This window comes from Mytilus galloprovincialis, chromosome 10, assembly GCF_965363235.1.
Source record: "Mytilus galloprovincialis chromosome 10, xbMytGall1.hap1.1, whole genome shotgun sequence".
NCBI lineage: Eukaryota > Metazoa > Mollusca > Bivalvia > Mytilida > Mytilidae > Mytilus > Mytilus galloprovincialis.
In genome coordinates, this window is record NC_134847.1 from 76,486,215 (window position 1) to 76,511,229 (window position 25,015).

Sequence of the window (25,015 nt, forward strand, 5' to 3'; positions counted from 1 at the left end):
ATGATACATTTATTCCTCTAATATAAATTTATCATGGTTGACAATACTGTGGATTCATTTATTTTTGTGGACATCAATTTTCTGGATTTCTGAAAATTTGCATATTCATGGATATTTGATTTCTTGGTTTTGCAAATATCTGTTTACAAAGCTTATAGAAAACATGTCAATCTTTGAACATTTGAATTTGTCGTTCCCCTATTACCCACAAAACCCACGAAAAAATTTGTATCCAACACATAATAATGAATCCACAGTATATGTTTATGTCTTTATTGTTAGATGTTGACGCCAGAGATGAAGAAGATTTGACACCATTGCATTATACAGCTAGATACAAACGAGAAAAATCAAGGAAACAGGAAATTCAGCTGGATGTAAGTATTAAAAGGGGATAAGCATAGTAGAATAAAAAATAGAGGAGAAAGAAAGGGCTTCTTACAAATGTCTTACAAAAAGACAATTAGCAGCATGTGGTAAAGGTCTTACAAACCAGTTAGTTAGCTTTCTCATTTCAGGGCTTTTTTATAGCTGACTATGTGGTATGGGATTTGCTCATTGTTGAAGTTCCTACAGTGACCTATAGTTTTTAATTTCTTTGTCATTTGGTATTTTGTGAAGAGTTGTCTCATTGGCAATCACACCGCATCTTTTTATACGACCGCCAAAATTTTTTTTGCGTCGTATAATGGTACATTGTATGATGTTGTCCGAAGATGCATTTAGTTTACAGACAATAACTTTAGTTTTAGTGAATGGATCTCTATGAATTTTTAACAGAAGGTTCAATACTACTAGAGGAATGTTGGGATTGATTTTGGAGGTTGTGGTCCGAATAGTTTAGGAATTAGGGGCCAACAAAGGGCCCAAATAAGCATTTTTCTTGGTTTTCGCACAATAACTTAAGTATAAGTAAATAGAAATCTATTTAAATTGAACACAAGGTTAAAGACCACAATAGGAAGGTTGGCACTGATTTTTGGAGTTTTGGTCTGAACCGTTGAGGAATAAGGAGCCATAAAGGGCCAAAATAAGCATTTTTCTTGGTTTTCACACAATAACTTAAGTATAAGTAAATAGAAATCTGACATTTAAACACAAGATTAATAACCACTAAAGAAAGGTTGGGATTGATTTTGGGAGTTTTGGTCCCAACAGTTTAGGAATTAGGGGCTAAAAATGTTCAAAATTAAAATTTGTTTGATTTCATCAAAAGTTGAATTATTAGGGTTTCTTAATATGTGGAATCTTACGGTGTATTTAGAATCTTAATATTTGGTCCCGTTTTCAAATTGGTCTACATTAAGGTCCTAGAGTCCAAAATTAAATTTAGTTTGATTTTAACAAAATTTGAATTCTTGGGGTTCTTTGATAATATGCTGAATCTTAACATGTACTTAGATTTTTGATAATGAGCACAGTTTTCAAGCAAGTCCAAATCGAGGTAAAATTTAAACTTTGTTTAATTTCAACAAAAATTGGATATATGGGGTGCTTTGGTATGCTGAATCTAACCATGGCATATATATTTTGATTTTTTATATTTGGGCCCAGTTATCAAATTGGTCATGATCAACATTGAGGTCTAAAGGGTTCAAAATTGATCTTTATTAGATTTCTTCAAAAATTGAATTCTTGGGGTTCTTTGATATGCTGAATCTAACCATGTATTTTGATTTTGGATATTGGACCATAATAGGTAAATGTCCAATTTAAAGGTTTTTAAGTTTAAGTTCTTAGACCACATTCATTCTGTATCACAAACCTATGTTGTGTCAACTATTTAATCACAATCCAAATTCAGAGCTGTATCAAGCTTGAATGTTGTGTCCATACTTGCCCAACTGTTCAGGGTTCGACTTCTACGGTAGTATAAAGCTGCACTCTGTGGATCACCTGGTTATATCTATAGACCTGTATTTATTACTACTGTTGTGAGGTTTCTGATTTGAAAATAAAGCACAGAATGAATATCACAGTTATAAGAACTAGCATATATTTGTATTCAGCATTTCAGTTAATACATGTAACAAAGATTATTCTCACATTTTATCTCTCTTGTCGAAGTGGCAAAAATACATGCAAGCAATGATTTCTGAAATTACAGTAATAAAAAGACAACTTAAGAGTTAAACTTTAGTACAGTAATCTAGGTCAGCTTATATTTTTAGAAAGTGCAATACATTTTCTTAAATATGAATTAAAGAAAAATAGGCTGAGCTGAGTTTTAAGTTCACTGTTACAGTTAGTGGACAAGTTAATATCTGAGTCTTGTAGAATTTAGCATGAACATTTTATAAATTTATTACAGCAAGAGGCGCCATTGGTATCAAAGGTATTTTTTGTATTTTATGAAATGCTTTGTGTTCAGCAGTTTTAACATTAGGCATGTAGTTCATGTTGTCATGTTGTTTACAGATGTTATGTTAATTTTGTGTTTTGTTTAGTGAGGGGATGACACGGTTTGTATCTAGGATATTTTGGGTAAAAAAGTGGGGATTTTGGATATAGGGCATTAAAAAAGCGGAATCTTAGGGGAAAAAATGACCAAAAACTGACTTTGATAATGATCATCCACCCTGTGTCACCCCCGCTCATATATTTTGTTACTTATCAATATTCTCCTTCTGACTGGACATATTTTGTTCCATGTTATTTTAATTTTGAAAGTTCAACTAATTTGTTCAGTGTTGTTTTAAAAAAGTGTTCATATTTAGTTTGAATATTTTTCTTAACTTGAGCGTGACTTTTAGCTAGATAATCTTGTGTTAAGGCCAGCAGCCTACTATGAAGCTGTTAAGATTATAGTATGTTGAGACTTCAAAATATGGTGTTTTAATTAAAGAATCAAGATACTTGACAGTTTAATAGTTTATACTCTTAAGTAATGTTTATTATCATGACTATAGTGATTTGAAGCCATATTTAACTTTCACAAAAGGATTCACATCAAACAAAAAACAGCAAAATTTTATATTCTGGTAATTATTCTTATTTAAAAGTTTCTAAGCTTTGATTTTTTGGTCAAAGATCTGTTTATTTCTGTTAGAAATCTAGAAAACACAGTAGTACATGTGAATTTAAACAATGCTAATATAACAGTTAAATAAATTTTGAAAATCAAACTGTTTTCATTGTACTGTTTTTCGATGGATTAAAAAATTAAGTGGATGCAAATATAACATTGCTTTAACCAAACATTAATTTTATCACTGCTCCTGGTTATGGAGACAACATGTTTCTATTGGTTTATCCAATGTCAATATTAATTGTCTATTGCACATATATAAGATACTGTTTTTGAACTTTGAGAAATGGCACTAATTTTTAAGTTCAATTTCTGGTTATAGGCATCAGTGAGTGTTGATTTACTATTTGCCACTAGTTCCAAGGGTACAATGGAATGAGTTTATATTGTTTTGTTATTGGTTGAGAATGCAGTCTCGTGTCACTGTTTAAAACTTCTGTCAATCAAGTATATATTTAGACAATATACGTATAGAGTCTTCAAATATGAAATTTATTTGTATGAGGCTTAGAAACGGTGGAAATGCGAGGTTATACAGAGCATTTTCCAGTTTCTTGCCGAATACAAATGAATTTCATATTTCAAGACACTATACGTAAATTGTCTTTATACTGAAATCGTTAAAAAAATTAAATTAAAAAAAATATGAAACAAATATTGTTAAAAAAAAATGTTTGGAATTTCCCTCTTGGGGTACCATTTTGGGGTATTTCCTTATGAGTGTAGTCAAGGCGGTAAGACGAATTAGAAAGGGAAAATGAACTTAATTATTAAAATTTAATAAACATGGTATATAAAAGACATAACAAGTTTATATTCATAAAAGTATGACCATTGTTACACAGGGAAAAGTGCCACGCATGTTTTACACATGTTTTACATATGTAAAACATATGTTTGGTAACGCATGGGAAACGTCTTTTTCCTACCACGCATGTAAAACACATGTTTTAAACATCCGTTATTCATGCGTTTTACGCATGAAAAATACATGTTATGTAAAACGCATGTTTTAAACATGCGTTATTTATGCGTTTTACGCATGAAAAATACATGTTATGTAAAACGCATGTTTAAAACATGCATTATTCGTGCGTTTTACACATGAAAAATTTATGTGATGTAAAACGCATGTTTCAAAATCATGCGTTAAACATGTGTTGTAAGAAACATGTGTATAATATGCGTTTTAAATGATGCGTATAGCATGTGTGTAACAAACATGCATATAATGCATATTTCAAACAAATTATAAGATATTATTCCAAATCATCCATAAAACCTTTGTCAAGTTTACTAGTTCACATTCCACACAACCAAGACGACTTATGTTTACTTTTGAAGGCTGTTCCCTGGACATATAATTGCTTTAATCAGTTTAATTTGGACTCTGTTGGATAGTTGTCCAATTGGCAATCATACAACATCTCTTCATGTTATTTTGACCACAAATCTCCTTTTGACATGTTTGACAAGCAACATCAGAATCATATATTTCAGACCAGACTTCACTTTTCATCAGTGATCATCAGTCTTTAAAATTTTCCTGTTTGAATACACCAATAAACAAAAGAAATATCTGTAACATGATTTTCATGTTTCTAAAACCTTGATCAGGTACATTTGACACTAAGATGATTGAAAAGACCATGATATGAAATATTTCATGGAATATAAACCGACAATCTTTTGTCTCTGTAGTTTCATTGGCAGTAATACCACAACTCTTTTAAAAAGAGGTCAAAATTGTCTTAAATGGATTTTGTGGAATGTTGTACATGTATTTGACAATTTTTGTTAAAATGTTACTTATGGTTAAACTTTGACAAACACATTTGTTGACTTATGCATGTAATATGAAAAGGAAAACCCCAAAAGTGTATAAGATGTTTCCTCTAGCATCAATTTAAATACAATTTTGAAGTTGTGTCCCTTGCCGGTTTGATAATAACCAATGTCTTGAGAAATCTGAGATTGTATTATTTTTTTAAACATGTTAAATAAATCCACTTTAAAGAATTTCATTTATATTTTTTTTCTCTGTTGTCTAGTTGTTGCAGAATATAAATTTTTCAAAAAACTCCCAAAAATTTGATTTCAATCTACTTTTATTTTATACAGCAATCTCAAAACGTTACACAACTTTTTATGTTTTTTTGTTGTTGTCATAATAACAATATCTATAGAATGTTCTATCTTCTAAATGTCACTCTTCTTGAAGTTGTCTTCATCTGAAAAAAAAAAATTACATTCATACATTTAAAAACTTAATTTGATTTATTCCCATATACTGTAAGTTGTTAATTTTAAAAATAATGACATATCCTCAGTGACTTTTAAACATGCTTTTCTGTCTCATTTTGGTCTCTTGTGGAGAGTTGTCTCATTGGCAATAATACCACATCTACTTTTTCATATTTGTCTCGTTTTGATATAACAACATATTTGAACAAGAAGTAATTGTAACAGGATGCTGTTACGAAGTCTCCCAAACAAAGCTCCCATAACTCGCCATTCATATGGTCCCATGTTCATTTGATTTGATTTTTTGTCCCATACAAGAATATATATGGCTTACTGGTGGGGATCTCCACCATTTACAAGTATTCAAACAGGAGGGGGTGGTGGTGACCCCCAGGGACTTTACCTACTTTTCATTTGATTTGTTTTATTGTCCCCTACAAGAATATATATGGTTTAGGGGTGGCGATGTTGACCATTAACAAGTTTTCATACAAGAGTGGGGTGGAGTGACCCCCTAGGGACTTCCCTTTAATTTCATTTTATTTGTTTTATTGTCCCCTACAAGAATATATATGGTTTAGGGGTGGGGATGTTGACCGTTTACAAGTTTTCAAACAAGAGGGGGTGGGATGACCCCCTCAGGACTTCCCTTTTATCTCATTTCATTTGTTTTATTGTCCCCTACAAGAATATAAATGGTTTAGGGGTGGGGATGTGGACCGTTTACAAGATAATAGTTCATTCTCAAATTGAACTGGGTGGGGGTGACCCCCAGGAACTTCCATTTAATTTCATTTGATTAGTTTTATTGTCCCTTACAAGAATATATATAGTTTAGGGGTGGGGATGTTGACCGTTAACAAGTTTTCAAACAAGAGGGGGTGGGGTGACCCCTAGGGACTTTCCTTTAATTTCATTTCATTTGTTTTATTGTCCCCTACAAGAATATATATGGTTTAGGGGTGGGGATCTGGACCGTTTACAAGATAATAGCACATTCTAAAATTGAACGGGGTGGGGATGACCCCCGGGGACTTCCATTTAATTTCATTAGATTTGTTTTATCGTCCCATTCAAGAATATATATGGTTTAGGGGTGGGGATCTGGACCGTTTACAAGATAATAGTACATTCTCAAATTGAACGGGTGGGGGTGACCCCTAGGGACTTTCCTTTAATTACGTTTGATTTGTTTTGTCGTCCTATTCACGAATATATATGGTTTAAGGGTGGGAATCTGGACTGTTTACAAGATAATAGCATATTCTCAAATTGAAGGGCGTGGGGATGACCCCCAGGGACTCACCCGATATTTCATGTGATTTGTTTTATTGTCCTATGATCATTTCTGAAGATTGAGTGTGTTTATCACTTACAGTTTTCAAGTTATATTCATTTGAAAAATTTATAGGGTTCTATAGTAAACCCCTCCCTTCTTTCTGCCCCCCCCCCCCAAATACCCCTTAATAGACCCAAATGCACAAACGAAAGATTGATGGCTCACCTAGACATATTATTCTAACATTCTATGAACCCCTAAGTAAATCTGAGAAGCGGTTTTGGAGAAACGCTGCGGACAAGTTCATTTTTAAAAGTGGCGGAAGAAAAAGAAGAAGAAGAAGAACTTTGTTTGGGAGACTTAATAAAACTGGAAAGTATTTTATAAATATAAATATTGATTTTGCTATCAGTAAATTAAAACCAAATTAAACATTATTGTTATACACATATGTATGTTGACCAGTTTTACAAACTGTTGATACCTATATTTTGGCATTGTACAAGATCATGTCCTTATCCTATGATTAATGGCAGTCTATTCTCTAGACGCTAAATCAATTAGATGTTTACTGATTGATATTTAAGTCTTAGACACATGATTTTTGGTTTTACATTTGGCATGAGTTTTGCTAATTTTTAAATTCTTCTTCAATGGTCTCTGGTGGAGAGTAATGACTCATTGGTAATCATACCACATCTTCTTATTTTTATATTAAACTTTAATATATGTAGCTAAAAATTGGAAGCAATTAATATTTGTAATAAAAACAATCTTGCAATACAAAATGTAACCACAACTGATCTTTTTACTTACAAAATCGAGCAGTTTTTAAAGTGTTATAACCATAAGAATTAAGTTGAAACTTTTCATTCATTTATTTATAGGTAACCCATGAAACTTTAACAACTGCAATGTGTTTGGAAGAGCAAGGATTAAAACATTTATTTTTTTAAAATCTCTCTCCAAATATAACATAAATATAAATATATTAATACACATACCTACTTTTTTTGCCTACAGAAGTCCTTTCTATGAAAATATCCTTTGGTTTTGCTTGGCTTTCCAGAAACTCCTGTAACATAAATGAAATAAAATTAAGTTTTGAACTAATTCTTTATTAGATGTCATTTTGTACTAATTATGAACATGGTAAAGGTACAAATAGTTTCAATTCACTCTCAATGACAGTGTTTTTCCATACAGGGTTACAGCTAATTTCCTACTGCATGTAGAGCAAGACTTTGGTTAGCTTGCTTGCTTTGTTTGTATATTGTACAATCATATTAGGATAACACCCAATTGAATTCAAATATAATATATACAGGTTTAAATATGCCTATATATATATGGTTTAAAGATGTCAATCTTATTCACAAAGCTTGTATAAACAATTATACAAACAAAGCAAGCAAGCCAACCAAAGTTTTACTTTGCAAGCATAAGGAAATCAGCTGTAATACATGCCGGATCATGATCTTCCATCCTTTTAGACATCTCTAAATAAAACACTAGATTCACTATAAATATTTGGTTTATCAAAATGTCAGATTTGTCCATTTTCATAATTTTTTTTTTTTTTTTATCTCCATGGGACACAGATGATGCCCCCGCTTGCATAGGTATAATGTTATAATAAGGGAAATAACTCCAGAACAGTAAAAGTGACCTACCCAAATTTGTACTTGATCTGCATTTAGTTGATATTATCAGGGTGTGTAAGTTTCATAATATTTGGTTAAACAATTTTACCCCATGTCAGATTTGCTCTAAATGTTTTGTTTTCAGAGATATACATTTTTTGTAAGCCAAAATCTATATTTTACCCCAATGTTCAATTTTCCATACAAGGGGGTTAAATTGCCATAGCTGTATTTTGACCTGATGGTCAATTTTCCATGAGGTTCAAAAAACCATATAGGGCCATCTTGCAATTGTATGTGTTTCTTTTTTTTTCGCTGTGTATTTACTAATGTTGATTCATTGATATATACCATGTATAGTATACCCCTTATAAGTTATCAGTTGTTTCTCTATTGCATTATATCTTTTTTAATAAATTCTCCTTACTATTTGTAACAGCAGTGAATCCCAAACTCTGTCTCACCAACAAGTCTCAGACAAAAAGCAATTCAGACAGAAAGAACTTTCAAGATGTTTTAGTTGAATGTATAGTAGAAAAGTTCAAATTTCAGTTTGGCAAAGACTGTAACAGCAAAGTTACCTTAATATATAGTAATAAAGTTTCAGCATAAATAATGTATTGAAAGCAAGTTGTCTTACAAAGTACATATATATTCAATACAGAAAGTCTGACAAAGAGCAAAAAACAACGGAAGGCCAGTACATATATATTCAATACAGAAAGTCTGACAAAGAGCAAAAAACAACGGAAGGCCACGAATTATTTTCAACTCAGCAAAAAAATCTTGCACCATACAAAAAATATACTTACCATTGCTGAATTGTACTTGAAACATTTACTAGGCGTCTTCCCTTGCCATTTTCTTCACCATTTGTGGGATTTTTTAAACATCCATGTACATGTACCTTCCTGACATACTAGGGGAGGTCAAATTTGATAACTAGCCTATAGGATAAAAAGAAATCCATTTCATAAAAATTTTACAGAAACTATTTTCATATTACTTTACAATTACAGACACATGTGTTCATGTGAAAGCCAAAATGAAGATGATAGATATAAGAACATGTGGTATGAGTGCCAATGAGACAACTCTTCATCCAAGTCACAATTTATAAAACATGTAAAAGTAAAACCATTAAAGGTCAAAGTAGTCTTCAACATAGAGCTTTGGCTCACAATGCACAGCAAGCTATAAAGGGCCCAAAAAATTACTACTAGAGTAAAACCATCCAATGAGAATTGCTGCAAGCATTTTTGTGTTATTGTACAAAACTGGAAAATCCCATTTATTTAATGAATAAAACCCCATGCCATAACTCTGAAATGTAAAATCTAAAATTTTAAAATTCTAAAGGGAGCTTCCATCAAAGCTATAAACAATTCACAAAAGTTTCACGAGAACATTATAAAAATTGTAAGGGATCTCATGTCAACAGATATAAACAATTCACCAAAATTTCTTGCAAGAAAAAGAAAACATTCTGGAGATATTGACTGAAAACTGGAAAATCACCCTTTTTTTATAAATATAAAACCTGGTAACTCAGAAATTTAAAATTTATAAATATTGAAAGGGAGTTCATGTCAATAGATATAAAAAATACACCAAAATTTCTTGCAAGTAGGAGAAAACATTCTTGAATTATTGACTAAAAACTGGAAAATCACCTTTTTTTTATGAACAACCCTGTTACTCAGAAACTTAAAATCTAAACCTTATAAAAAATGAAAGGCAGCTCATGTCAATAGATATAAACAATTCACCGAAGTTTTATGCAAAATGGTTAAAGCATTTATGAGTTAATGTCCAACATGTTGACCATGGACAGACAGACAACGATATACCATAATACATATGTACTCACATAAATGGGCGTATAAAAAGAAGAAACGACAAAAACTTATGAACTTAGTTACTACATCAACAAACGAAAACTAATAAACATCAGATTCCTGACTAAGGACAGGTGACACACAATTGCAGGGGGTTTAAACTTTTAAATGGTACCAAACCTTCACCCTTATCAGAAACAATAGTGTAACATCACAACATAGAAAGACGCACTATAAAATATTAATTGAAATGGCTGATTCGTGTTCATCCTCAACCTTTATATATGTTATGTGTTATCATCAAATACAACTTACTTTTCAATATTTTTAAGAATGGACACCAATACGGCCACTTTCATTCAAGACAAAAAAACGTCTAAAATTTAACTAAAATTCTAAAATTGTGAAGATTTCAGTAATTTAGCATGACTTAATGATGCTAGTATCCGATATATGTGCTATATTGGTTGAGGGAATATGCTATATATTTTGAACAGTTGTATTAATATTTTATATACATTTTTGTATTAAAACAAACCATAGTATAATGATAACCAGATGCTCCGCAGGGCGCAGCTTTATAAGACCGCAGAGGTTGAACCCTGAACGGTTGGGGCAAGTATGGACACAACATTCAAGCTGGATTCAGCTCTAAATTTGGATTGTGATTAAATAGTTGACTCAGCATAGGTTTCTGACACAGAATGAATGTGGTCTAATGAACTTAAAATTTTTGTTTTGCCTTTGAGTAATTCACTATGCTGTTGAATATCAATCCTCTCAAAAAAATGTTTGAAGAAATTTTCTTTTTATTCATGAAATCTGAAATAAGAAAAATTGACCCCCCCCCCCAATTTTGTTTCACATCCCCCTTTCCCTTATTCCAAAACTGATCTCAATTCAAATTTCTAATGGAGTTTGCAACAATAACTACTCATTTAAATACATCATAAAATATTAAAATGTAAAAAAAGTGCTTGTTATCACTGAATGGTAAAGATTGTTTTAATTTATCAGTTGGTAGTAAAAGTGAATATACATTGTACATGTATATTGTATAAAACAATGATTTAAGTTGATTCAACTACTATTCTGGACAAAGAAAGATAACTCCAATTGAAAATTTCTTGCTATTGCGCAATATTGTGCAATTAGATATTTCTTGCTATTGCGCAATACTGTGCAATTGAAAATACTTGCTATTGCACAATACTGTGCAATTGAAGATTTCTTGCTATTGCGTAATACTGTGCAATTGAAAATTTCTTGCTATTGCACAATACTGTGCAATTGAAGATTTCTTGCTATTGCTGAATACTGTGCAATTGAAAATTCCTTGCTATTGCACAATACTTAATATAATAATTTTGGATCCTGATTTGGACCAACTTGAAAACTGGGCCCATAATCAAAAATCTAAGTACATGTTTAGAATCAGCATATCAAAGAAGCCAAAGAATTTAATTTTTGTTAAAATCAAACTTAGTTTAATTTTGGACCCTTTGGACTTTAATGTACAGACCAATTTGAAAACGGGACCAAAAATTAAGAATCTACATACACAGTTAGATTTGGCATATCAAAGAACCCCATTTATTCAATTTTTGATGAAATCAAACAAAGTTTAATTTTGGACCCCGATTTGGACCAACTTGAAAACTGGGCCAATAATCAAGAATCTAAGTACATTTTTAGATTCAGCATATCAAAGAACCTAACTGATTCATTTTTTGTCAAAATCAAACTAAGTTTAATTTTGGACCCTTTGGACCTTAATGTAGACCAATTTGAAAACGGGACCAAAAGTTAAGAATCTACATACACAGTCATGACAGTTAGATTCGGCATATCAAAGAACCCCAATTATTCAATTTTGATGAAATCAAACAAAGTTTAATTTTGGACCCTTTGGGCCCCTTATTCTGTTGGGACCAAAACTCCCAAAATCAATACCAACCTTCCTTTTATGGTCATAAACCTTGTGTTTAAATTTCATAGATTTCTATTTACTTAAACTAAAGTTATTGTGCGAAAACCAAGAATAATGCTTATTTGGGTCCTTTTTTGGCCCCTAATTCCTAAACTGTTGAAACCAAAACTCCCAAAATCAATACCAACCGTTCTTTTGTGGTCATAAACCTTGTGTCAAAATTTCATAGATTTCTATTAACTTAAACTAAAGTTATAGTGCGAAAACCAAGAAAATGCTTATTTGGGCCCTTTTTGGCCCCTAATTCCTAAAATGTTGGGACCAAAACTCCCAAAATCAATACCAACCTTCCTTTTGTGGTCATAAACCTTGTGTTAAAATTTCATAGATTTCCATTCACTTTTACTAAAGTTAGAGTGCGAAAACTAAAAGTATTCGGACGACGACGACGACGACGACGCCAACGTGATAGCAATATACGACGAAAAACTTTTCAAATTTTGCGGTCGTATAACAAAACAATTAATTTTCAAATGGCCATAGGCTTGTTAAAGTAAGGAGAAGCCAAAAAACAACTTTAAAATGTATTTGAAGGCCCCATTGAAGGTTTTGTAGGACTACATTGTTTTACACTATAGCCATCTTGCACGTAAAACCCCCATGGGCATTGTGAAAAGTTGGCAGGTATGTCTTAGTACAAATGTATTACTTATACAGTTATAGTTCTGCAACTCTTTCTCCCGAGACCGCCACCTGCCATGTTATTATTCTTGTCAGGACTTTGATCTTGCCAGACTTCCAAACCCTATTGGACTCTATGTCCCTAGCTAGGAACTATAAGTATGATGTCACTCATTGGGTTCAGGAAAGTTTACTAATAGGATTTGAATTGAGAGGACGCTCATCCTATGGCTCCCACTTTAGGGACTGTTACAATAACATTAACAAGTAGACTAGCGGCAGCCCCACTGTATATTTATGGTATTGTATATAACTTATATTCAACCATATATATATGTCTTTTAAATAAACATCTTATTGTTTACGTGCTTTGATAGTTTATCTCAGAACTTGGGAAGACAACAGGAATATTACGAAGCCAGTGTTAACTTCACTCCGGTTTCACTCGCTACCAAAAAATGTAGAACTTTATCAAAGAGACATATACATTTCAATGGTTATAAACAGATAAAAGAGGGACGAAAGATACCAGAGGGACAGTCAAACTCATAAATCGAAAATAAACTTACAACGCCATGGCTAAAAATGAAAAGGACAAACAATAGTTCCCACGACACAACATAGGAAACTAAAGAATAAACAACATGAACCCCACCAAAAACAAGGGGTGATCTCGGGTGCTCCGGAAGTGTTAGTCCAAATAATTACGACGTCTTGAAAGGCTATTATATTTTTTTTCTTTGACGCCTTACTTCGTCAAAGAAAAAAATTATAATAGCCTTTCAAGATGTCATAATTATTTGGACTACGGAAGTGTAAGCATAAATGGTCATCTGGTTCTACTTTACGGTCTTAACTTAAGTTCGTGCATGTCTTTATAATTTACTCAAACTGGATAAATCACAGAAGATTGATTCGAGTGAAGCTCTACTGTGATATTCAAGTTTGGTATATGTTTACCCCGTTATTGATAGGATTTCAAACTCCTGAGTCCTGTGGCTGTGGATAAATAAATCAGTTTTGGAAATGGCATTTAAAAATCCTTCGTGAAATGTTAATCGAATAAAATATTAAAGTTGAATTCTTACCCATCTTGTCTTTAGTGTCCTAGATTGAAGATATCCTACATTGTCCTAGCTGCATCTCATATCTTCCATAAAATTTGCGTTTTGCTTCACGAATCATGATGTCAATATCAGTGTCGTCTGTCTGAACGCTCGTTTCCGGGTGAACCGTATGGGCTAATATTAAACCAAAGGCGAAGCATTAAAAATTCCATTTAAACGGCATTAAATGATTGAAATTCATGCGTAGATTTATAAATAATAAAAACAAGTAAACATGATTAATAATTGTAGGTAACCGATTGGACCTTAAAAAAAATATATGAATGTGGATTCCGTAATTTCCTCTGAGTCTCCATGCCAGTGTAATGGTATTTCCCGCGGTTATTTTTGTACAACTTATAAATAAAATACGGTATGACTATCACTTGCCACTATGTACCTAACAGAATGAACAATTTTGCAAAGACTCACTCAGTGTAAGTATATCGATACGGTGAATTAATTAACATGAAAAAACTCTGTAATTTCTAAATAATTTTACTGGACACAAAACACACGGGCACCTGGTAATTCGTCACCTTATTAAAGTCAAATCGGCACCTTTTTTTCACGACATTTCTGCAATTGATTTTTTAACTGTCACCTGATATTAAAAACGGTTTTCATCTTTAATTTGAAAGTAATTATTGGTTCTCTTCTCTACTGCAGTGTATACAGATGAGGATAAAAAGAAGAGAAAACAATTAAATTTTATCATTGATTTTTTTTTTTGATAATCTGCCTTTCCTGATTATCCTGATCTTTTCAGTGGCGGATCCATAACTTTTTCTAGGGGGGGGGGGGGGGGGTGCTGACTGACCTAACGGGGGGGCATGCTCCAGTCATGCTCCAATGATTCCCTATATAATCAACCAAATTTTTCCCACAAAAGGAGGGGCAGGCCCCCCCCCCCCCCCCCCCTGGATCCGCCTATGCTTTTACCTGTATACTTGAAAACAATAAATACTATTGTTTGCTAGTATTGTGCAGTTGTCATGAAATAAAAGTTCATTATATAAATAATAAATATAGGTTCCATTGATTGTTTATACAGAGAGCACACAAGATCATGTAAATTTGGATAAATGTCCAATGGTAGATGGAGAAACAGCACTGTATATAAATAGAGCACCTAGATTCTACCTGTGAAAATATGGTTCCTTTTTCAGAGGAGGTTTAAGGATCAGTTCAATTATATTAGATAGTTTATAAAACAATTATGCATAGGCGGATCAAGGGGGGCCCGGGCCCCCCCTTTTGTGGGAAAAATTTGGTTGATTATATAGGGAATCATTGAAGCATGACTGGAGCGGTCCCCCCTTAGGAAAAGTTCTGGATCCGCCACTGTTATGGGAGTCTTCAACAGTTCACTTGCAAAACATAATATTAATTTTGGGTATGGACTTAACTACTGCGGGTTACCAGAATTAACAAGGGGCGGATTTGACTTGTTATGCCATATTAACTATCAAAGGTGGCTTAGGTGCCCATTTGACCAGGTTTCCAAACATGGCAAAATGACTAGAATTCAGACACAGTGTTAAATAAATTAAGATATATATACATTTTTGTGTTGGAATGCACACTACACTGGCAGCTTTATTAACTAAGCTACATTAGATTGTAACTTGAGTTATATTCCTTGTGACTAATTATACATGTGTTAAAATAAATACAATTTTCAATAATAATATTGAAAATAAGGAGATCAATGTAGTATGATTGCCTATGAGATTACTATCTACTAATGTTTATATGAACTGGATTTAAGCATCTATATAGGACACCCTAATACCTTTAACAATGAACAAAGCTCATACTGTCAGCTACAAAAAATGTATAACAGGCCATCAAGGCTTGACATGACAAAATGTAAAATGATTTGTCAAAATAAATCAAATATGGCAGACTGCATCAAACAACAACTAAATTTCATCTGGACTTGGAACAGGCATAAATAGAATGTTGTGACTGTTGTGTAACAGCACAAAAGAGGAACAAAGTGGTGAAATCAGTTAGAAATTGTTTTGATTCATTGAATTGGTACAAAGCTAAAAAATTCTAACATGAAAACAAACAATCAAAACTTAATAGTACTTTCAGTTATTGAAAGCTCATTAAAAGCTAATAAAAACTCAAACATTATATATAAACCATGTTTTCCCGTACACATATATATATATGTATAGATGTAATTATCAGAGAAATTCGTTTTACAATTTTTGTTTAACATGTTTAATTATCTATAACTGATATATTTTTTATTAAAGTTTCCAAGCAAGTCAATACATGCAATAACAAAAAACTTTTGGGACAGAAGACACTGTTTAAAAAACGTGACCAAAGAAAAGAAAAGGAAATGTACTTGTAATCGACACTGGAGAAAAAATGGACTCTTCAGGTAAGAAGTTTTATTCTGCAATAACTTTTGTTTAATAGTTAATCTGTTTTTGAATAAAAGAATGTGTAAAGTATATTTTAGTGGGACAGCATCCCAACAAACACTAAATCTGAAGAGATATCAAGTGGTAAATATTTTGCTTACTGAAAGTTAATACCAAATGTGCCATGCTATAAATTATCCTTCATCTGAAGAACCAGTTGTTGGCATGACACGGGTTATGATCTTCTCATATATGTTATGATGGTATGATACTAAACCCCTAACGGGAAGGATTGTGCCTGATGTTCATATGATGAAATCATAATCTTTCAGTCAGTTTAATTGAAGTCTGGAGCTGGCATGTCAGTTAACTGCTAGTAGTCTGTTGTTATTTATGTATTATTGTCATTTTGTTTATTTTCTTTGGTTACATCTTCTGACATCAGACTCGGACTTCTCTTGAACTGAATTTTAATGTACGTATTGTTATGCATTTACTTTTCTACATTGGCTAGAGGTATAGGGGGAGGGTTGAGATCTCACAAACATGTTTAACCCCGCCGCATTTTTGCGCCTGTCCCAAATCAGGAGCCTCTGGCCTTTGTTAGTCTTGTATTATTTTTAATTTTAGTTTCTTGTGTACAATTTGGAAATTAGTATGGCGTTCATTATCACTTAACTAGCATATATTTGTTTGGGGACCAGCTGAAGGACGCCTCCGGGTGCGGGAATTTCTCGCTACATTGAAGACCTGTTGGTGACCTTCTGCTGTTGTTTTTTTCTATGGTCGGGTTGTTGTCTCTTTGGCATATTCCCCATTTCCATTCTCAATTTTATGAATATATGCAACAGGAATTTTACAGAAAAAATCTGTCCTTTATTATGTCTATATGCTAGCCGCAAATTTTTCACTGCATTTGCATATCTAGTTAGGTTAGTACTTTTTCATCTTTTTAAAATTTTGTCTTGCAAAACAACACATTGCAGCGATAAAGTAAATGCAACACGTTTTCATTTTATCCAGTTTTTTTCATGTTTGCACATTCTCTTTCCCATACAATGTTTTGGTGAAGTTAAATAATAGTAGTTTGTACACATGTTGCCACTTGGAAATATAAATGATATAGAAAATAGCATTGTGAGCTCTCTCAAGCCTATGTGAGTTGTAGGATTTTAGAAATTTTCATCATTTGTTCATAAGTAGGAGGCCACTGACTGCCTAAGAGGGCGCCCGCTCCGGTCATGCTTCAGTGATTCTCTATATAATCAACCAAATTTTTACCTGGCCCCACTCTAAATCCACCTTTGCTAAGACCAGTTAAATAATCAGCTTTGGTCAATTATGCATTGAAATTCTGTTAAAAAGGAAGGTGTTTGACTTTTTCTAGTTTAAAAATTAAGTGCTAAGAAACTATTTTTACAGGAATTAATAGTTCCCCTTTAAATGGAAAGTATAATGAAAATTGCATTGTCAATCTCAATCCTATTGTTCAACTTCATGTTTGTTTTTATAATTTTTTTATCAAATTCAAAGGTTAGTTTGGCAAGCCAAAGTCATGGATGAGTTCAATAAATGTTGCAGATTAGCTTTTTTTGCAGGAGTTAAGCTGCTTTAGAAAACTGCATTTGTTACTTATGTCAAGTATAATAACTTCTTGATTTTGCGCATTTTTTTCATAAGAATGTTCAGTATATATTTGCCTTTCGTGAACTTTTAACTTTCAGTTACATTCAGTTCTTGTGAAATTCAACATCTCTTATATAAACATCACAAATGTCTTTTTACTTAATCACCTTTTTTATGTTTACAGAAGAAATTGTCACACAGAAATGTCTTGGGCAAATTAAAAAGGAGAAGTAACTCTGCTAGGAAGCAGTTCCAGTCATTTGTTGCAACAGGACTGTGACGAATAGAACTTTAATATAAACTGAATCAAAATATAGAATTTACCAAACTTGTGTCAGATAATACTCTCATGCTTCTATTGGAGGACATCAATGATGAGAAGTAAAGGAAAAGACAATAAATGACAGCATATCAAATATCACAATGTATATTTCGTCAGTTAACACATTAATTCATCTACATACTTTACAGCATTTCATTTTAACCATGTGTAAATTTTGTCTATTCAAGCTTAACAAAATGCTTTGAAATTAAAATATTAAATATTTTAGGCAGACATGTTTTTGTAATTTTCATTTATTTTTCAAACTTTCAAGTTATTACATTCTTCAGTGGCGGATCCAGTCAAAAGCCCATTTTTCAAAGGGGTTTCCCAACCAAGGATAAAGGAGGGGTTCCAATCATGTCTTTCATTTATAAATTGTTAATTTCCACTACAAAACTAAAAAAAAATAAGCCAAAGATAAAAAATCAGTCATAAAAAAAATATAATTTTGAAATTCATGTAAAACGCATGTAAAACATGTATTTTACATGAGTTTGTATTTACACATGTTTTACACATGTGAAATATTTCATGCGTTTTGTAACGCATATTTAATATATGTTTTTGCACGCCTGTTATACGCATGTTGTAAAAATCATGCGTTAAACGCACAAAAAACATACGTTTTACACACGTTTTCTTTACCATGCGTGAAACATGCGTGGCACTTTTTGCTGTGTACTACATGTTGTCATGGTTGTGACTTGACGTTATTGATGAAATACAGTAGTTCCGGTAAGTAGGCGGGGCTTATAGGTTAGTTGAGGTCATTGACATATAAAGCTAACGTTTATAGGTATAGCTTTATCTGTATGGTAAAACAGCTGATTGCAGTATAAACATCAATACCAACCCAATGACACAAAAAGTTAGCAAAGTAAATCAAAGTTACTTCATTTTCCTTTATTGGTTTTTAAATTTTTTTATGTCCCTGTTGCATCTGAGGGGATCATTAAGTGTTACCCCAGCTTGACTGTATGTCCACCAATTTAATGTTTCGGCACTCTTACATTAGATTGACTCATCCATAATTTATAAAACTAAATGCTTAGAATCAAATCTCCCAGATAGAGTTGGATTTTAGTAATGATTAATTTACCCTTCTAGAGTTATGCTCCTTTATAATTAAAAAATTGGAAGTTTTTTTTTTTGTGTCCACTTTTTCCTTAGTTTGCCTCATACAATTTAATGAACTTCATACACAATGTCTTTTTATATCTCAGAGGTAACAAACCTGTTTCAGAAAAAATGAATTTGAAACATTAAAATCAATGATTGACATCAGCAAATATATAAATAGAAATACAGTTAGTTCTTAAATAGAAGTACATATTGGTAATAATATATGCAAACATTGATTGTGTTGTTATAACTTGTATGACAAAATCTTATCACTCTTGTATCATACTATTTAGTATTATGGAAAAACTGGCAGTCAAGCATCAATGAGAAACATTCCAGTACCAGTAAGACTTTGTGATATCTAAAGTCACAGATTTGTTTTAAATTTCACTATTTGATTACATTTAACAGATGGATAATATATTTATGTCAACAGTGTTACAGAAGCAGAGTTATTCTTATTACTGTACATTTAAAGTGGACACTTGTCTATTCCTTTGTTTTTCCCATGTATGTTTAGAAGTGAAAATTTGCTTTGCTTTGATATTCCCAATAATAATATATAACTACAGTTTTATCACATCTGTTTACATACTAACATCTGTAATAAATTGATGTCAGCTGAAATGTAATTTGTTGACAAATTTGTAAATTAACAAATAATTTATACCTCACACCAGATTTTATGGAGAAGAAACAGAATCTTCATGGATTGTTCATTATGTTTTGACCAAATTTTCACATTTCCACAAATTTGAAATGCGTTAAAATTTTATATAATTTGATAACTTTTTACAACAAACAATGCATTTCATTCATGTTTATCATGTTTATAGTTTATATCAAACTTGTACTTGAAAGGATTTTCACATTTTCATGAATGTCTTTTGATTTATTTGAGATAATAAAATATGTATTTGATTGTTAATTTCCTTTTTATTAGCTCACCTGGCCCGAAGGGCCAAGTGAGCTTTTCCCATCACTTTGCGTCCGGCGTCGTCGTCCGTCGTCTGTCGTCCGTCGTCGTCCGTCGTCGTTAACTTTTACAAAAATCTTCTCCTCTGAAACTGCTGGGCCAAATTAAACCAAACTTGGCCACAATCATCATTGGGGTATCTAGTTTAAAAAATGTGTGGCGTGACCCTGCCTACCAACCAAGATGGCCGCCATGGCTAAAAATAGAACATAGGGGTAAAATACAGTTTTTGGCTTATAACTCAAAAACCAAAGCATTTAGAGCAAATCTGACATGGGGTAAAATTGTTTATCAGGTCAAGATCTATCTGCCCTGAAATTTTCAGATGAATCAGACAACCCGTTGTTGGGTTGCTCCCCCTGAATACCTAATTTTAAGGAAATTTTGCTGTTTTTGGTTATTATCTTGAATATTATTATAGATAGAGATAAACTGTAAACAGCAATAATGTTCAGCAAAGTAAGATTTACAAATAAGTCAACATGACCAAAATGGTCAGTTGACCTATTTAGGAGTTATTGCCCTTTATAGTCAATTTTTAACCATTTTTCGTAAATCTTAGTCATCTTTTAGAAAAATCTTCTCCTCTGAAACTACTGGGCCAAATTAAACCAAACATGGCCACAATCATCATTGGGGTATCTAGTTTTAAAAATGTGTCCGGTGACCCGGTCAACCAACCAAGATGGCCGCCATGGCTAAAAATAGAACATGGGGGTAAAATGCAGTTTTTTGCTTATAACTCAAAAACCAAAGCATTTAGAGCAAATCTGACATGGATAAAATTGTTCATCAGGTCAAAATCTATCTGCCCTGAAATTTTCAGATGAATCAGACAACCTGTTGTTGGGTTGCTGTCCCTGAATTGGTAATTTTAAGGAAATTTTGCTGTTTTTGGTTATTATCTTGAATATTATTATAGATAGAGATAAACTGTAAACAGCAATAATGTTCAGCAAAGTAAGATTTACAAATAAGTCAACATGACCAAAATGGTCAGTTGACCTATTTAGGAGTTATTGCCCTTTATAGTCAATTTTTAACCATTTTTCGTAAATCTTAGTCATCTTTTAGAAAAATCTTCTCCTCTGAAACTACTGGGCCAAATTAAACCAAACATGGCCACAATCATCATTGGGGTATCTAGTTTTAAAAATGTGTCCGGTGACCCGGTCAACCAACCAAGATGGCCGCCATGGCTAAAAATAGAACATGGGGGTAAAATGCAGTTTTTTGCTTATAACTCAAAAACCAAAGCATTTAGAGCAAATCTGACATGGATAAAATTGTTCATCAGGTCAAAATCTATCTGCCCTGAAATTTTCAGATGAATCAGACAACCTGTTGTTGGGTTGCTGTCCCTGAATTGGTAATTTTAAGGAAATTTTGCTGTTTTTGGTTATTATCTTGAATATTATTATAGATAGAGATAAACTGTAAACAGCAATAATGTTCAGCAAAGTAAGATTTACAAATAAGTCAACATGACCAAAATGGTCAGTTGACCTATTTAGGAGTTATTGCCCTTTATAGTCAATTTTTAACCATTTTTCGTAAATCTTAGTAATCTTTTACAAAAATCTTCTCCTCTGAAACTACTGGGCCAAATTAATCCAGATTTGGCCACAATCATCATTGGTGTATCTAGTTTAAAAAATGTGTCCGGTGACTTGGCCAACTAACCAAGATGGCCGCCACGCCTAAAAATAGAACATAGGGGTAAAATGCAGTTTTTGGCTTATAACTCAAAAACCAAAGCATTTAGAGCAAATCTGACATGGGTAAAAAAAATTATCGGGTCAAGATCTATCTGCCCTGAAATTTTCAAATGAATCAGACAACCTGTTGTTGGGTTGCTGCCCCTGAATTGGTAATTTTAAGGAAATTTTGCTGTTTTTGGTTATTATCTTGAATATTATTATAGATAGAGATAAACTGTAAACAGCAATAATGTACAGCAAAGTAAGACCTAAAAAGAAGTCAACTTGACCAAAATGGTCAATTGACCCCTAAGGAGTTATTGCCCTTTATATAGTCATTTTTTTTAACAATTTTCACAAAATTTGTAAAATTTTACCAACATTTTCCACTGTAACTACTGGGTCAAGTTCATTATAGATAGAGATAATTGTAAGCAGCAAGAATGTTCAGTAAAGTAAGATCTACAAACACATCACCATCACCAAACCACAATTTTGTCTTGAATCCATCTGTGTCCTTTGTTTAGTATTCACATAGACCAAGGTGAGCGACACAGGCTCTTTAGAGCCTCTAGTTTGGAGTAGGGCCTCATGGTGATATAAACATTGCCAGCTACAAGCTAATGAAGGACAAATTAATGTTCAAAATTACTGCAATTAGGCATTTATGCCCAATGAATATTGTCAAAAACATTTGGTTAAAAAAAGCTTCCAGATGAACTGTTATAATATTATTTTTAAACATTACTTTTGACTATGGAAGTCAGTTCAAGAATGATTTCAAAGTCATAGCATTTAATAATCCATATAATTAATAATGTTATATATGCTTTATGATGTTATCGGACTCGCTTATCAGTGAATTTTCTAAAAATGTACAAATATATATTTTGGTTATTTTAGCCTTCTGAAAGCGAGTTACCGATGCGACACATTGAGTCTGCAGATGATTTCTCCAAGAGTGTGTGCAATTTCCTGATAAAAAGTAATGCCAAGATTAACATAGAGGACAGATATGGTCAGACTCCACTTCATTATGCTGCTATGAGAGGCAATGAAATTGTTGCTAAGGAGTTGTTAGCTTTACCTGGTATAAACTTAGAGGTAATTTATATTTACGAAAGAAAACCCAGTTATTTTAAAGGTTCCCTAGATCAATGTATTGAATCTTCCAACATATATATATAATGATAGTTTCTGAATAGAGATTATTATAGTATTTTCACCTGACTACTGCTGCAATAAATATGATAAAGATATATTTGTCCACTTTTTATTGAACATTTCTCTGATCATGTGATTTGTGATAACCCATACTAAAATATAATATCACAACACTAGTTATTCTTTTGAAAAAAGATGAGTATATTTTGAACAGAAAAGCAACCGCATAATTAAAATTAAAATTGTTCTTTACATTTGTAGTCTGGAAGCAAATTCAGCTAAATGTTAATAATAAGTCTATCGTCACCAAGTAAACATCACAATATTTATCATGTTTATGCCATTCTATTTAAGGCTCAAGATAAACAGGGAATGAGACCTATCCACATGGCAGCTACCCACAACCAGGAGTCTATATGCAGTATGTTATTGGAAGCTGGATGTGAGTTACGATGTCAGGACAATGAAAAGTTAACACCCTTGCATTGTGCAACCACAGAAGGAACAGTTGAAATTGTTAAAGTTTTGTTTGAAGCTGCTGAATCCAGAGGAAGTTGGGTATCAGTTGCTGATGTAAATATGTTTAATTTGTATTTTATACATTTGAATTAAAGGTGTTTTCTTTTTATGCCCCACTTATGATATTAGAGAGTCATTATATTTTTTCAGACTGTGCATCCATTTGTTTGTTCTTTTGTCTTTTAGTCCATCTGTCCAGCTTCAGGTTATAGTTTTGGTCAAGGTAGTTTTTGATGAAATTGAAGTTCAATCAGCTTGTAACATGTTCCCTATGATATGGTCTCTAACTTTTAAACTTGTGCCGAATAAGAGTCTTGAACCTAATTTCTTGGTCCACTGAACAGAGAAAACAATAGTGAGAGTGAGGCATCTGTTCCTTTTTAACTTTTTCGGATTCAAGCGTCACTGATGAGTCTTTTGTAGACGAAACGCGCGTCTGGCGTATATACTAACTTTAGTCCTGGTATCTACATGTATGATGAGTTTATTTACTGTAGACACATTTTTGTTAATTTTTTTTATGGAACAATTTTGTTTATTTTTTTTTATGGAACATCATTTTGTTAAAGATAATTATAACTTAAAAACGGTAAAGTTCTAAAAGATAAGAGCATGAAATAAAATATTTGGTGCAAAATGCAGGAGGACATATATCTCCTTCCCTCCCTCCATCAATCTGCTCAACTTTTAATACATCTGTTTTTAACCGGATTTTTGTGTCAAAAATGTCGGTTATTGATTTGGGGATGTACGGCGGGTGGCCGGGCAGGCGGGCGGGCAGTCGGGCGGCTGGGCGGGCGGCAACCAAATGTTGTCCGTGCATTTACTCATGAAGCGTTCAACCAAACCTTTTAAAATTTTAATATGTTGTTACTGATAACATAACGGAGGTCAAGTTCAATAATGACGATTTTTACTTTTACCGTTCAGGAGTTACGGTTCTTGAAAGTTTAAAAAATGTCGTGTCCGTGCATTTACTCATGAACCGTTGAACCAAACCTTTTAAAATTTTAATATGTTGTTACTGACAACATAACGGAGGTCAAGTTCAATAATGACGATTTTTACTTTTACCGTTCAGGAGTTACGGTTCTTGAAAGTTTAAAAAATGTCGTGTCCGTGCATTTACTCATGAACCAGTCAACCAAACCTTTTAAAATTTTAATATGTTGTTACTGACAACAAAATGGAGGTCAAGTTCAATAATGACGATTTTGACTTTTACTGTTCAGGAGTTATGGTTCTTGAAAGTTTAAAAAAGGTTGTGTCCGTGCATTTACTCATGAACCGTTCAACCAAACCTTTTAAAATTTTATTTTAGATATTTTCAAAATCCTAGGTAGGTGGACTTAGTAATTTTTTCTTACTTTATGCATTAAGGGCACACAGTTTGTCCTGCTAGAGGGTCATTTTCTATCTAGTTTATATGTTGTTATTGTTGTCAAGTTTG

General features: G+C 32.6%; 1 protein-coding gene and 2 long non-coding RNA genes across 10 annotated transcripts in view; 2 read left to right on the forward strand and 1 right to left on the reverse strand.

The window, feature by feature from the left end:
* The window catches only part of LOC143048417 (transient receptor potential cation channel subfamily A member 1 homolog), a 56,088-nt gene that overhangs the window by 9,743 nt on the left and 21,330 nt on the right, over nt 1-25,015 (forward strand). For 5 of the 7 annotated variants that reach the window (XM_076222096.1, XM_076222097.1, XM_076222099.1 and 2 more), the window contains exons 4-7: nt 283-377; nt 2,312-2,335; nt 22,786-22,986; nt 23,401-23,619. In XM_076222096.1, coding sequence (XP_076078211.1) covers nt 283-377; nt 2,312-2,335; nt 22,786-22,986; nt 23,401-23,619 — 539 coding nt within the window. Of the gene's footprint in view, nt 1-282; nt 378-2,311; nt 2,336-19,487; nt 19,551-22,785; nt 22,987-23,400; nt 23,620-25,015 lie in introns of those variants that run through there. The other 2 variants (XM_076222098.1, XM_076222103.1) reach the window with 2 other exon arrangements.
* LOC143048418 (uncharacterized) lies at nt 5,119-13,898 on the reverse strand. Of its 2 annotated transcripts, none has more exons than XR_012969819.1 (4): nt 13,732-13,898; nt 9,007-9,141; nt 7,560-7,626; nt 5,119-5,259 (listed from the first exon to the last, which is right to left on the reverse strand). It is a non-coding gene; the product is annotated as an uncharacterized LOC143048418 (long non-coding RNA). The 2 variants fall into 2 exon arrangements; XR_012969818.1 differs by having other exon boundaries at nt 7,556-7,626.
* Nucleotides 13,985-18,315, forward strand: LOC143048419 (uncharacterized). The gene is made up of 3 exons (XR_012969820.1): nt 13,985-14,186; nt 16,020-16,150; nt 17,944-18,315. It is a non-coding gene; the product is annotated as an uncharacterized LOC143048419 (long non-coding RNA).